At 39.2% G+C, this 15022-nt stretch overlaps 1 protein-coding gene across 1 annotated transcript in view; it reads left to right on the top strand.

Moving 5' to 3' along the window:
- LOC122082387 (SAM50-like protein SPAC17C9.06) overlaps positions 1 to 13162 on the top strand; it is a 21447-nt gene extending 8285 nt beyond the window's left edge. Inside the window, exons 3-4 of the mRNA XM_042649913.1 lie at positions 11379 to 11894; positions 12710 to 13162. Of these exons, the coding sequence (XP_042505847.1) occupies positions 11379 to 11894; positions 12710 to 12793 (600 nt within the window). The 3' untranslated portion in view covers positions 12794 to 13162. The remainder of the gene's footprint in view (positions 1 to 11378; positions 11895 to 12709) is intronic.
- The last annotated feature ends 1860 nt before the right edge of the window (positions 13163 to 15022 follow it).

Here is a 15022-nt window from a genome sequence, read left to right as displayed (position 1 = left end):
AAAAAAAAAAAAGAGCAGAAGGTCAGAGAAGAAGAAGAAGAAGAAGAGCAGAAGAGAGAGTAGAAAAGAAAAGAAGACGTCGCAGCAGAAGAAGAGAAGTCCAGCAGAGAGATAAAAGAGACCCACATACCTGTTCGCAACTCTTTCGCAAGTCGGCCTCTCCACTCGGCTTCCAACACCATCTTTTACCTCGAAGTCCCTTCTTCATTGCGTCGGACCTCTCCCCTATTGCAACCAGCCCTCGATCCAAGTTGGAGACGGTACTCCAACAACCCCGATCCCTCTTTCTCTTTTCTTTAAATTAAGTCCTTCCTTCTTCCTAAATTACCCTCCCTTCCTATTTTATTCCCCATTGTCCTATTCTTTTCTTACTTCCACATATACCCCTGCCTCATACGTGATATGTGATATGTTGGTTGGTTTATAACTGGACTTCAGTTATTCACAATTCTGCCATCTTTTTTGGAAAAAAAAAGAAGTGACCCTCCATAATTACAGTATTGCCACTCCATCATAAACTTCAGTTATTTGTCAATTTGCCACTCCTCTTATTTGAGCCTTCTATTACTTCCATGGATACCTTTGTGTTCAAATTTGGAGTGTGGTTGCCCAATGGAAAGCCTGCTAAATTGTTAATTGATGAGCGACTAAATGACAATTTTGTCTCCAGATCTGTGGTGGATATGTTGTCAAAGACCAGTCAGATTATTTTTGAGTCAGAGGATATTGTATTTGTTGAATTTTCTGTTCCTCCTTATTATGATGGTGTTTTTTGTGAAGTGTTTGACTCTCCTCAGCGCATCATTAAATTAGGTCGAGGCTGATTGGAACAACGAGACGGTATTCTTGATCGTGACAACAATGTGTGCACCCTCCAGGCTTACCACATGCAAAAAAAATATAATCTTCATGGACTGGTTGCGTCAAAGAAAGTGATACCCCCAATACAACCACAAGTTGAACCAGGGGCATGAACACAAGTGGACGACCGTCCTATTGTGAAACAGGAGATGACAACAAAAGTGAGAAAATCATGGATCAGGTAATGACAACCATCAATGCAGTGCCAGTGGTTCACTATTATGAATTCGTTCTTCCCCATGATTTTTCGGATTTGACTGCACCTCCAAAGCTTCACCTCATGGATTTTGTTCGTGATGTAGACGACGAGCAATTCACCCCTGTTCGTGAGTTTTTATTGTTATCATTCTTTAAAACTCGTGGACGAGTTTTCCTTAACATCGGGGGAGTTGATGCAGAATTGAGGCTGAACTGGGTTGACCCATCGGGCAATCTAGACCGAGACGAGCCGGGTTTGATTAGATTTTTGAAGTCAGTTGGATATTTTAGGAGTTACTTTATTTATGAAATATTGAGTTAGTTAATTTGGGAAGATATGCAATCTTTTATTTTGGGTAGATGTTAGTCAATTTAAGTTTTATTCTGTTTCTAATTTTGTTAGTTAGAACTTAGGAAGCAAATTAGAAGTTGCTATTTTAGTCTTAGATTTTTATTAGGCAAGTTTTAATTTGAATTTATTATATAAAGGCATGTAATCTAAGTATTAAACAGATTTTGAATGATGAATTAATTAATTGGTTGAAACCTTGTGGTTTGCTTGGTCGTGAGACCTTCTTCCCCCTTCCCCATTCTTCTCTCCTCCCCTGCAACAATTTCTTCCCTATTTCTATCTCCTCTATCACCTAGGACAGCAAATATGGGGACAAAGTGGAAAAATGAGGAAAAGGAGGGGGAGGGGGGGGGGAGACAGGAAGGAAAGGAGGGTGTAATTAAGGAGGAAAAAACTGAAGAAAGGGTAAAATAAGAGGCAAAATATGGGAAGAATTATGTAAACGTTTAATTTATTATGTTGGGGTAGATTATGTACGAAATAGAATATAGAATTTGAGTTCAAGTTGGTTTCGGTTTTACAATCCAGTTAGGAGTCTTTTTATTTTCTTTATATTCTAGGATGTATCCATCGATTTTATAGGATTGAATGAAGAAAATTTGTGTTCTGCTTACCTACGTTGTGTTATCCTTCCCTTCATTTCCTTTGTCTTCTTATTCTAGTATTCCATTCTAAACTTCGTCTTTCTTCCCTTTTCTTTTCCCCCTTTTGAGTTTCTGATTTCATCATATGTAGTTTGCAACCAACAATATTACCAACCCAGTAGATTGAACCAATCTCTATCGATTCTCTTCCTTTTAATTTATTTAACACCATATTTATCTTTTCCCTAAAACACCCTCCTTAATTGTAATTTTGCTTTGTCTTTATTTCTTCATTAATGCCTAGTTTGTCCCTCTTCTTTAATTGGTAATCCCTACTCTATCCTTTCCTTCATTATCTTCCCAAGTAGGCCTTCAGAATTCTGGTCACAGTTGTCGTGGACTAATGGAGACTAAGGGCCCGTTTGATAATGTTTCTGCCGTTTCTGTTTCAAGAAACGACAGAAACATAAATTTTCGTTTCTAGAAACAGAAATGGAATTGAAGGTGTTTGATAAGTCATGTTTTAAGAAGTCGATGGTAACCAGTGAAAGAATTGCCACAAGTCGTTTCCAGAAACGGCGAAACAAGTTGAACTTGTTTCGCCTGGGTCATTTCTTGAACCATAAATAAGTAAAAATTTCTATTTCTATTTCTAAAAATAAGTGAAACGAAACAGTTTTATCAAACGCTTTTTGCTCCGTTTCTGCTGTTTCTGGAAACAGAAACGGCAGAAACGTGTTTCTTGAAACGTTATCAAACGGGCCCTAAATGTCCCAAGGTGTTGGAGAGCTAGGCAACAAGGCCTCCGCCTAGGCACTCTAGGCATGCGGTATATATAATTATATATGACTGTGATATAGCAGTGATAATTTTGTATAATTATGCTTATATGCAATGTAGAAGCCATATCAATGCAATATGATATAATTACGCTAGTAGTGACCTGATATGAGAAAGTCAATATATAATAAACAAAGCATTGGATATAATATAAGCAAATTCATCAAGAAAACAAAACAATAAACATAAATCGACGTAAACTCGTGAAGTGGCAACATGGTGTGTTGTCAACTTGGACCCAAGAAAGAGCCTGGATGCCTAGGTGACAACTTGACAGCTAAGATTCTGGTTATTTACTATTTTGCTACTCCACCTTGTAAACTTGACATATTTACAGGATTTCCATTATTTTTTGACTTTTGGCTGTTGTACACTTGGGTAGGCCTAAAGCAATCTGAATCAAGGTTTTTCTAGCCTTGTATTGTATTAGTGGCTGTTCATTTAGTATTTTAAATCAAGACCAACACAAAGGTACAACTTGATCTAAAGATCAAACCGCCATAAAATTATATAGGATTCCAATTGAAAGGATACGGTTCAATAGTTACATTTTTCATTTTTAAACCTTAAATTTGCATCATGACTATTCTTTTAGCATTTTTAACAACGATAAACAGAACAGTAAAGGTTGATATATGCTTCAATCATTAAAAGCATTTGCTCTTGCATCTTTCAATTAATATTTGGTTCATGTGATTGGATGCTTCTGATTATATGAAATTTTATATGAATGTTCATGATCTAAATTAAAGGTAAAAGATATAAAAAACATGATGTTGAAGCATATCCTTCCAATTTGAATATTTTTATAAATATAGTGACTTGGGGCGCTTTGGTCATTTCTTCCTCTTACATTGAAACTTCCGTAGCACCGTTTGTGCATGGGTACCCCAAATGTATTTTTTTTAAAACGTTAGATACCTTACGTATAATTTCTTTAAACGTTGGGTACCTCAAATCACTATTCACCAGCAAAGCCTTAGGGAATCCACAGTTCCACACAAGAAACAACAGCGTCCAATTGGATCTTGTTAGATCAAACACCAAGAAATACAAAAATAAATAGACAAAAGATCCGCATGACACAGAGATTTAACGAGGTTCACACACTAGTGTTGTGTGCTACGTCCTCGGGGGAAGAAAAAGATGTTTCACTATGTAGAAGAGTGATTACATCCAAGAAGCGGCAAGAAAACTCACCCTGAAATCCTAACTGTGAACCCCCCCCCAAAAAAAAAAATACAAATAACTTTCTCAACAAGACAACAATACATTATATACTCCCAAGTTGCATGTCGACCCATTGGGTCGCGGTCGATCCAACCTCTCTGTTTCCATCACAGATCTCAGAAAATTTCCCATTCGGGTTCCCACCAAAATATGTCGAAGCAGGTCAATCTTCAAAACGGGTCAAGCATTCGAGATAGACTTAACAAATCTCCACCTTGGCTTCAATTCTCCTCCAACAAACAAACAAATAGCTAAAATCTTCATCTTCTCCAATAGCCCTCCAAAGGGCTGAACTCAAACACGGCAAACACTAAGTAAGTTCAAGCAATGCTCGAACTTACCAACACACAAAGGCTTAATCAACATATCAGCTGGATTGTCTTCAGTACCAATCTTCAACACTTGAATATTACCTTGAACAATTATCTTTTTGATGAAATGATACCGAACATCAATGTACTTTATCCTCTCATGATACATCGGATCTTTAGTTAAGTGCATAGCACTCTGGCTATCACAATGGACAATAGTCACCCTATGATCCATGATGAGTTCTCCCAACAAACCTCTAAACCTAATAGCTTCTTTAATTGCCTCAGTCATTGTCATATACTCTGCTTCAGTAGTAGATAATGCAACTGTAGCCTATAAAGTAGCTTTCCAGCTAACCGTACTTTCTCCAAGAGTAAATACATAGCCTGTGAGTGACCTCTTGTTAAGATCACCTGCATAATTTGAATCAACATAACCAGATAAACTATCATCATTCCTCCCAAATTCCAAACAAACACCAAAGGTCTCTTTCATGTACGTAAGTATCCACTTCACTGCTTCCCAGTGAACTTTACCTAGACATGACAAATATCTGCTCACCACACTGACAGATTGTGAAATGTCAGGACGAGTGCAAACCATAGCATACATAACGGAGCCAACTGCACTAGAGTATGGAACAAGTGACATGTACTCCACCTCTTCATCTGTCTGAGGTGATAGAGCAGCTAAAAGTCTAAAATGAGATGCAAGAGGAGTACTTATAGGTTTGGCATCTTTCATGCCAAAACGATTCAATACCTTTTCAGTGTACTTCTGTTGAGATAGCCACAGCTTCCCAGCTTTTCTATCCTCTTGATCTCCATACCAAGGATCTTCCTTGTTGCCCCAAAATCTTTCATCTTAAATTCAGAACTTAATTGTTCCTTCAACCTGTTGACCTCATTCTTGTCTTTTTGTTGCAATCAACATAAAGCAGCAAATATATGAAGGGTAATTTACAACCCCACCCCTAGAAAATGCCATTATTATAATAACACCCCATCTGTTTTACCAAATTAGACTCGGACCCCTTACCGTCAGTCACTAAGTGAATAGTTAAAATGACCCCATTATACCCTATTCATTCAAAATTATATTTTGACCCAATTCCTCTTCACCCCTACCTATATTCACCTTCACCAAGACATCAAACGCAGAGACGTGGATTCCGGTACTTCTCCGGTTAGATTGTTGAAGAAGAAGTCGAGAGTAGCATTTGCAGGGATCTCTTTGCAAAGTCCGGCAGAATCACGTTAGAGAGCCTATTGTAGGAGAGGTTCAAGTAACGGAGTGGAAGAGATGAAGTTAGAAGGGGAAGATAAAGACCACGTGGTGGTGATTGGGGATGGTGTGGATTCCATTCGCTTGGTCAATTGCATATGGAGAAGGGTTGGACACATACATCATAAGCGTCGATGAAGTTTAGCCGCCACCACCGCCACCACCACCGCCACCGGAGGAGAAGAAGCCGGAGGAGAAGAAGGTAGAGGAGAAACCAAAACCAAACAACTCTGATCCACCTCAATTAAGTTTCCAACATAAAAAAAAAAGAAACCCATTTCAGTTCCAGCTGGGAAACAGGGGATTTTGTCCCTGTAAAACAAGAAAAAGAAACCCATTTCAGTTCCAGCTGAAATCTGGAACTCTCATTTCAGTAAAATCCAATTCAAACAGAGATGGAAAAAATCAACAAATCAAACAGATCAAATCAGTTATATGGCCCAAGAGGAGGAGAAGAACAGTAAATCCCCACCACAATGGTACCCTCTTGCTTCGTGCCCATAAATGCGGGTAAACAGGGGATTTTTTCTCTGCAAAATAAAAAAGAAACCCATTGAAGAAAAAGGAAACGAGATGAAGAAAGGCAAAGACAGAGAATGGAGAAGATGATACTCCTTGCTGGTCGCCGTCGAAAAGATACAAAAAAAGGAAACGATATAAAGAAGGGCATCTGAGCATTGCTTCCAAAACTCATGCTTTTTCTTTGTTGGTCGCCGTTGTCGTCGATGCCGCTGCCATTGTGATCTCTGGTGCTTTGAACGATCACCAGTGGTCCAAATTGATAGATTTGGGAGAAAGGTATAGTAATTTATTACGTGGGTATTTTAGGTACTTCATATTTAATAAGGGTATTTTGGTATTTAAAATAACATATAGTAGCTGACATCAGCATATAGGGTATATTCCTTAACAGTGGCTAACAGTAGGGGGTCTGAGTCTAATTTGGTGAAACAGAGGGGGTGTTCTTATAATAATGGCATTCTCTAGGGGGTGGCGCTGTAAATTACCTATATATGAATGACCCATCAGAGAGCTTTCCGAAATAAACACAACAGTCATATTGACACCTGCAGTATCCAAAATTAGCCATAACTGAATCAAACCTTTTATACCATTGTTTAGGAGACTGTTTCAAACCATATATGGACTTCTTCAATAAACATACGTGGTCCTCCCTACCTTCAATAACAAACCCTTCAGGTTGATGCATCTAAATCTGTCCTTCTAGTTCACCATGCAAGAATGTTATTTTCACATCAAGTTGCTCCAACTCCAAATCATGCATAGCAGCTAAAGCAAGTAGGACACAAATAGAACTATGCTTAACAACAGGTGAGAAAACATCATTAAAATCAATTCCTTGTACTTGACTATAGCCCTTTGCAACCAACCGTGCCTTATACCTAGCTTCTTCAACACCTGAGGCAGATTCCTTCTTCTTAAAGACTCATTTGCAGCCAACAATTTTCTTCCCTATTCTTGGGTTGACAAGCTCCCAAGTCTGACTTTTATGAAGAGATTCCATCTCCTCATTCATGGCAATCAACCATTTTGTAGAATCAACTGAAGTAACAGCTTCAGAATATGTTGCAGGCTCACCATTTTCAATTGTATCTGCAACAGACAATGCATAAGCAACAAATTCAGCATGCCCATACTTTTGTGGTTGTCTAATATTCCTCCTTGGTCTATCGTTGGCAATGCTATACCGCTCTTCTTGATTCTCTTGAGCATCATCTCCTTCAGTAAAAGCAGGCAGTTGAATTGAAGTAGATTGTGCTTTGTTTGAAGATGAACCACCAATTTTAGACTCCACCTTCTCTCTAGATTTTTCTTGACCTTAATCACAATGAACAAGAGCTTCTTTCCTAGGATGCAACATAGCAGATTCATCAAAAGTAACATCTCTGCTGATAAGAAATTTTGGATACTTTGGATCAGGAGACCACAACCTGTATCCTTTCACTCTAGATCCATACGTAAGAAAAATGCATTTCTTGGCCCTAGGTTCCAACTTCCCTTCATTCACATGTGCATAAGCAAGACATCCAAATACTTTTAAATCGTAGTCTGCAGGCTTACCTGACCAAACCTCCTCTAGAGTCTTTCACTCAATAGCTATGCAAGAAGATCGATTCACCAACAAGGTTGCTGTGTTAATTGTTTCTACCCAGAACTCCTTGCCCAATCCTGCATTTGATAATGTACACCTTACATTTTCTGACAAGGTTCTATTCATACGCTCTGCCACTACATTCTGTTGAGGTGTTTTAACGACTGTATGGTGTCTTGCAATACCTTCATTTTTGTAGAACTCATAAAAGTAACCTTCACAGAACTCTAGGCCATTATCGGTTCTCAACCTCTTAATTTGTTTCCCGGTCTACTTCTCAAGAATTCTTCCACTGTTTGAAAGTGACAAATACTTCATTTTTGTGCTTCAAGAAATAGACCCAAACCTTCCTAGAGAAATCATCAATGAAAGTAAACAGGTACCTTGCACCAACACCCTTTGAAGCACTCTGAAGAGCCCCCATAGGTCTGAATGAATGTAGTCCAAAGTTCCTTTGGTCCTGTGAATAGCAGTACTGAACTGATTCTCCTCTGCTTTCCAAACAACATAATGCTCACAGAACTCCATTGTTCTTGTGACTACACAACAAACCCCTTTTACTTAATGATTCCATCCGTCTTTCACTCATATGGCCTTACCTCATGTGCCTTAAATTTATGACATTTGATTCAGATATAGATGATGAAGCTGCTGCAACAGACCCAGTGACTGTAGTACCTTGCAACACATACAAACTGCTAACCTTAATTCCTTTCAGCAACAAGAGAACACTCATACTGATCTTCATGACTCCACCTTCAGCTGTATATTGGTACCCATTTGAATCAAAAGTGCCTAAACTGATGAGATTCTCTTCAAATTAGGGACATGCCAGACATTAGACAAAGTTCTGACAATACCGTCATACATTTTGGTCCTGATCGCTCCCATTCCAATAGTCCTACAAGAGGCATTATTTCCCATCAATACAACTCCACCTCGAACTGATTCGTATGTGGAGAACCATTCACGATTGGGACACATATGGTAGGAATAACTAGAGTCAAGAATCCATTCATCTTGTGATCTGACTGTCATCAATCACTAAAAGCATATCAGACTCACTCTCATCTTTAGCAATACTAGCTTCTGCAGAATCATCTCTCTTCTGTTGATTTTGGGCCCCACTACCTGCTTTCTACTTATTTAAAAGCTTATGGCATTCAGATTTAATATGCTCATTTTTCTTACAGTAATTGTAGGTCAAATTCTTGTGCTTAGATTTTAATCTAGCCTTCTTTTTGTCACCATCTGAACTCCTTTCATTTGTTCTCCCTCTAGCTACCAAATTAACACCATCAGATTTATTTATAGTCGTCAACTCATCATCAATCTTTTTCCTGCTTTGCAGATTCATGTTGACATCCTCAACAGAGATTGTCTCTCTAGCATAAATCATAGTATCTTTAAAATGCTTATAAGATGGAGGCAGAGAACATAACAATGATAGGGCCAAATCTTCATCGTCTATTTTAACATCTATCATTTTCAAATCAGTAACAATAGAATTAATTCAGATATGTGGGATTTAATGGAAGTACTTTCACCCATATGAAGGGTATGCAGTTGCTGCTTCAATCTCAACCTATTGGTGAGGGATTTGGTGAGGTAGAGATTTTCTAACTTCACCCATAATTCTGCAGCCGTTTTCTCTGAGAGAACTTCCTATAGAACATCATTCGAAAGACACAACTGAATAGCTGAAAGGGTTTTATTATCCAACTCGTTTCAATCATCATCTGTCATAGTTGCAGGTTTCTTCGTCTTCCCAAATAGGGTTTTCTTCAAAACCTCCTCTGTAAAAACAACCATCATTCGAACCTGTCATAGACTAAATCTGATGTTGCCGTCGAACCTATCAATATTGTATTTTGTTGAAGCCATGGATCGAAGTAACCCAAAGCTCTGATACTAGTTTGTTAGATCAAACACCAAGAAATATGAAAATAAATAGACAAAAGATCCGCATGACACAAAGATTTAATGAGGTTCAGGTGTGCTACGTCCTTGGGCGAAGAAGAAGATGTTTCACTATGCAGAAGAGAGATTACACTCAAGAAGTGGTGAGAAAACTTGTCTTGAAACCCTAGCTGTGAAACCCCCTCCCCCCAAAAAAAATTACAAATAACTTTCTCAACAAGAAAACAGTACATTATATACTCCAAGTCGGGGGTCGAACCATCGGGTCACGGTCGATCCAACCCCTCTACTTCCATCACAGTTCTCAGAAAACTTCCCATTCGGGTCGCCACCAAAATATGTCGGAGCGGGTCAATCTTCAAAACAAGAATTCGAGACAAACTTAACAGATCTCAATTCAGAAACTGGTGGAAGAAACTGGTGGAACAGAGAAGAAGAGAGAGAGATGATGATGGTGAAACAAACTGGGAAAAAAAAAAGGTGAAAGAAGCTCAGACCTGAGAAGACCTTAAAACAGAGAAAAAAAGGGGGCAGAAGAATGTGATGAAGTCAGAGACTAGAGAAGAAAAGGTGTACCTGTTGGGCTGGGTTGCATACTTGCATCGTCGGCTGCCACAGGTCACCAGAAATCAGTAGACTCAGCACTAGCGCAGCAGAGAAGAAGGGTTTATTCTCACTTCTCAGCCTCACACAGAGTCCTGTCAACAACTCCTCTATTCTCTCCTTTTACTTTTGTCTTTTTCTTTTTCCATCAACATTCATGATCCCAGCATGACAGTGTACCTAAACTCTGTACACACTCCAATAAAACAGTGAGAGAAGGCACATCAGTTTTGTAGAACCCAAAGAAAAAAAGAAAGAAAGAAAAAAAAACTACAAAAAAGGCATTTGTCTACATCACAAGCCTGGCCCAGGTGACACTTTGTCGACCAAGGTGGGTGCCTTTTTCAAGAATAAAGGTGTGAGCACTGCAAGGGTCTCTGGAAAACGCCTTGTTGTCTCAGCAGTGCCTTGACAACTATGCTGTTCATTTACCATTCATTTAGTTGATGCAGTCCTCAAGTCTCGACAGCTCAAAACTATACTGAAGAATTATTATGTTAATGCTGCCAGCTGTTTAGTTACAATTTTTAACCTGAGAGTGCCTGCAAAAGAAGCATTGGCTTGGAAACCTGTCACATGAGACGGTGGATACCTTTTGAGACGGGCAACGCCGCTTGTAAGAATTTTTGTTATCCTTCTTTAAACCTATCTACCAACCATCCCTAATGAAGCTAATCCCCTCCCACAGGGAGATGAGGGAGGACTTTTTGCCTTAAGTGGGTTTGGTCTGATACTGATTTGCAATGTTCATTGTTACCTACAACCAAATTATGACCTGCTTATATCAATTCTAATATGCTCTTGAAATTAGAGCTCATTCACTCTTCCGATTATGATCGACTGTGAAATCAGAATTTGCTCCTGAAGCTTTTAACCTTTGGGCTGTGCTACTTTTTACATTTTTATGGTTAATTTATTATTGCTCCTTGCATTTGCTAAAGGTTTTGCTCAGTAGCTAAATGATTTTTTGAAATTATTAGCACATGCATTTATTTTCTTTCTTTGGGGATAAACAAAAATGTAGTTTTTGCGTAATTTAGGCATAGTTGCTCAACAAAACCTACTTCAACTCTTTGGACAGGAATTTGATCTTCGTTATGCTTTGCCACTGGGATTTTATAATGCTGCACTTAACTTTGGGGTTTCTGCTGGTGTTATTTTTCCATGGGGAAGTGGATTCATGAACATGCCCTCGCATCTACCTGAAAGATTCTTCTTAGGTGGCCATTCTTCTCCAGTGTGCACATTGTCAGGCCCGACAACATTGTTGGGTTTCAAGTCAAGGGGATTGGGTCCTGCTGAGGCTAGAAGAATAGTTATCGACAAATCAAACAATGAGAATACATCTTCCTCTTCTGGGACAGATGCCCTTGGAGGAGACCTGGCTGTTACAGCCTTTTTGGACCTCTCTTTTGACCTCCCTTTGAGAATATTCAGAGAAGCAGGAATCCATGGACATCTATTTGCTTGTACTGGAAATCTCACCAAGTTGACTGAGAATGAGTACCGGAATTTCTCATTGCGGAAGTTTGGGGAGTCTTTCCGAAGATCTGCTGGAGGTGGGATTATTGTCCCAACCAAGCTGTTCCGCATGGAGGTTTGTACTCTACCTCTGGTTTTCTGCCCAATTTGCAAACATGGGTCAAAATAAGATTTGACGAGGCACAGAAATGGGCCTCACTAAGGATTTTTTGGACCTCCTGATGATGTCAAACTTATGAGTAATGCCTAATTTAGTAAACATGGGCCAAAATAGGACAAGGCCATGCCATAGACGTTGGTCTCATTTATGTTTCAGGGACCTCCTGACCATTCTTCTTAAATATCTGCTGCATATATTTATAGTGGCAGGAGAAAGAATTTCATCCTGTTTCTATTTGCCCTACTCTATGGCAAAAGGTTCTTTTTGTGGTCCATATAGGAAGGGCCTCCAATTTGGTTGACCTAGTTTTTTGTCATGCGGACAAATGATGTGACCAATTCCAATAATTGGATTGATAGGATACAGTTTCAGTTGCAACTTGGTAAATTTCGTAGCCATATTCAATCAGATACCCCTATATGTTGGCATTTTCCCTTGTATTTTCGATCATCCATTTGTCTTCAACTATTTATTGGAATGCTTGACCTTTTAATTGACTTTTCAAGTCTTATTCACTATATGGTCAGCTCTGAAACTTGACTTATGAGCAGATGAGTTTGGGCTCCATCTGCCTGCAAAATTTGTGCACTCCTGACTCACCACATTGCAGATATTAGGGGTGTAAAGGAAGGCCCCGTTGTGTGGGTTGTGCAGGAAACCAGAGGCCTTCACTTTTAGACACCCCCAACCCCCCCCCCAAAAAAAAAAAACTAAAACTCTCTTGTACAAAATATGATTAACTATTCTTGACAAACTGCATTTGTTTTCAGATAAACTACTGTTACATACTGAAACAATTCGAGCATGACCGAGGGAAGACAGGTGTACAGTTCAGCTTTTCTTCTCCATTGTAGAAACTGAACTATCAAACAACATGCAATGGTTTGGCTAATTTCCTTGTTCTGGGTAAGTGCGATTTTGGCCATTTGATATCTGTAATTGAGCATCTTAGGTAAAACCCTTAGTCCTATCATTTTTGGCAACACTGATTGTAAATCTTCTTTGGAGATGTGAAGACTTGGGAGTTTCAAAAATATTATTGGGGTTTATACCATTCTGCCAAAGAGGATCAAATTCTGTCCTGTATTTCAGTTGAGTTACATTAATAATAATTTTTTCGGATCATCAGTTGGTGTTGTAATTTGTAAAGCTTCTGGTTATTGTTGTGCCCTCTTTTTAAGGAGAAAATAAAATGCAGAGAAAACATTTTTGCTTCTGGTTTACAATTGCTGTTCCTTGGATCCCACTCCTTGTATGTTCGCATTATCGTGGATTCGTTTTTTGTTGTTGGCCGCCATGTTGTTAGGTGGCCCATGGTGGTTGAAATGTAGATACATCAAGGGTTGCAAATGGTTTGCGTTACTGTTATTTCTATTGCTCATCTCTTCTGGTCGGCTGCTTAGCGCAGTTGGTTGGTGCATGGTGCAGTGGAGCACTTGTGCCCGGGGGTTTGAGACTCCTGTTCCACATCTAGTCCCTGCCCTGGCACTGCCTAAGGTTACAACAACAAAATATTCTCTCTCGAGTATGTGGGTTATAGCTACTTCCACCATTAGTTGTCATGTAATGGATGAATTGCAAGTGGTAAGCTTGCTCTTGTTACTCTCTTGGAGATGATTATTTGTACCTCAGTTGCCTTGTTTTCACTGAAGATGGCAAGGGAGATGGTGGATTTGATGTTGTCAAGAAGACTCTTGGATTCCATTGTTTTCACTGAAGATGGCAAGGGAGATGGTGGATTTGATGTTGTCAAGAAGACTCTTGGATTCCATTACAGACCCCCCCCCCTCCTTGCACTCTGCACTTGTGCCTTGTAATCCCCATTCTTAGGTAAAACAATGTGATGATCATATGAATGGGGTGTCCAGTTTCATCCCTAGTCATGACTCGTGAACAATTTGAAATTAAAACTGGAGAACTACCAAGGCCTATAGTTAAATCATGCAAAATTATTTATTTAATACATACAAATATGGATTTGATAGGCACATTTCCAACGGTTTATGATAGAATCTCATATTGCATACTTATAATTCCTTGCTCCAAGCTTCCAATTCAGCTAGAAAGCCAAGCCAAGAAATGCCAAGAAATGCCAAGAAAGTGCCACTCTCATGTGTATATCAAGTGAGCCTGACTTAGGACCTAAGTTGGGGCAACGAGAAATTTCAGTTTCTTGAGGTGGTTTTGAGTAAAAGAAGATATTTAAAGAAGGGTAAAGGATTCGCACAAGTTGCACGCCAAGACACATAAAAATGGGCCTCACATGTTTTCTCTCTTCTCTGAAATAGTGAGGGTAGCCTTTGTCAACATATGTAAACACCTTATGGAACAATATAACATGAAAAATGTAAGAAATGCTCTACGAAATCAAATAGTGGGATTTTGCTTTAGAACCATAGATGGTGCAACCATAGTTAAAATGTATTAAACAAATATATTAAATGCATTGTACAATATTGTTACAAAAATATGTTTCTTTCGGTTGCTTTCCAAAGGTATGAAATTATATGACTTGTAGAAATGCAACCCTAAAACGATGTAGAAAATAATGGAAAAAACAAAACAAACAATGCACACAGATTTTTACGAGGTTCGGCAAGGTTGCCTACGTCCCCGGTGAGATGAGATCCTGCTTCACTATCAATGGAGAATATGGTTACAGCGTTCGTCCTCACACCTCTCAGTATTGCTTGCATTACAGATAAAGAAACACTCGCTACAAATATATAGCGAAAAAACCTTAATCCGGAAAGTACACAATTGCCCTCAAATAAAAAATTCGAGCAGGGGGCTGTGCCCCCCTATACCCATTGCTATGCAGGGGGGCCTCCTGCCCCCCTTGCAAACCCCACAACCTGCTAACCGGCTAGCGGGACCGCCGTCCTGCCTGTCTAGGTGCTGCACCAATACTCTCTGGATTAAACTGCGATGAAATACAAGACATTATACACCAACATGACTATGTATCAAACATGTATAATGAGCACATAAGCATGAGTATAAAAACATGAAGGAGTACATTGTTGTTGGTCTAGACCATAACTTGCTGCCTCCTTCCTTGAAGAGTGAAGACCTTGACTATG

The sequence above is a fragment of the Macadamia integrifolia genome, chromosome 6 (assembly GCF_013358625.1).
Source record: "Macadamia integrifolia cultivar HAES 741 chromosome 6, SCU_Mint_v3, whole genome shotgun sequence".
Classification (NCBI taxonomy): Eukaryota; Viridiplantae; Streptophyta; class Magnoliopsida; order Proteales; family Proteaceae; genus Macadamia; species Macadamia integrifolia.
The sequence above is the reverse complement of the archived record's forward strand: the minus strand, read 5'-3'. Positions and strand labels throughout refer to the sequence as shown.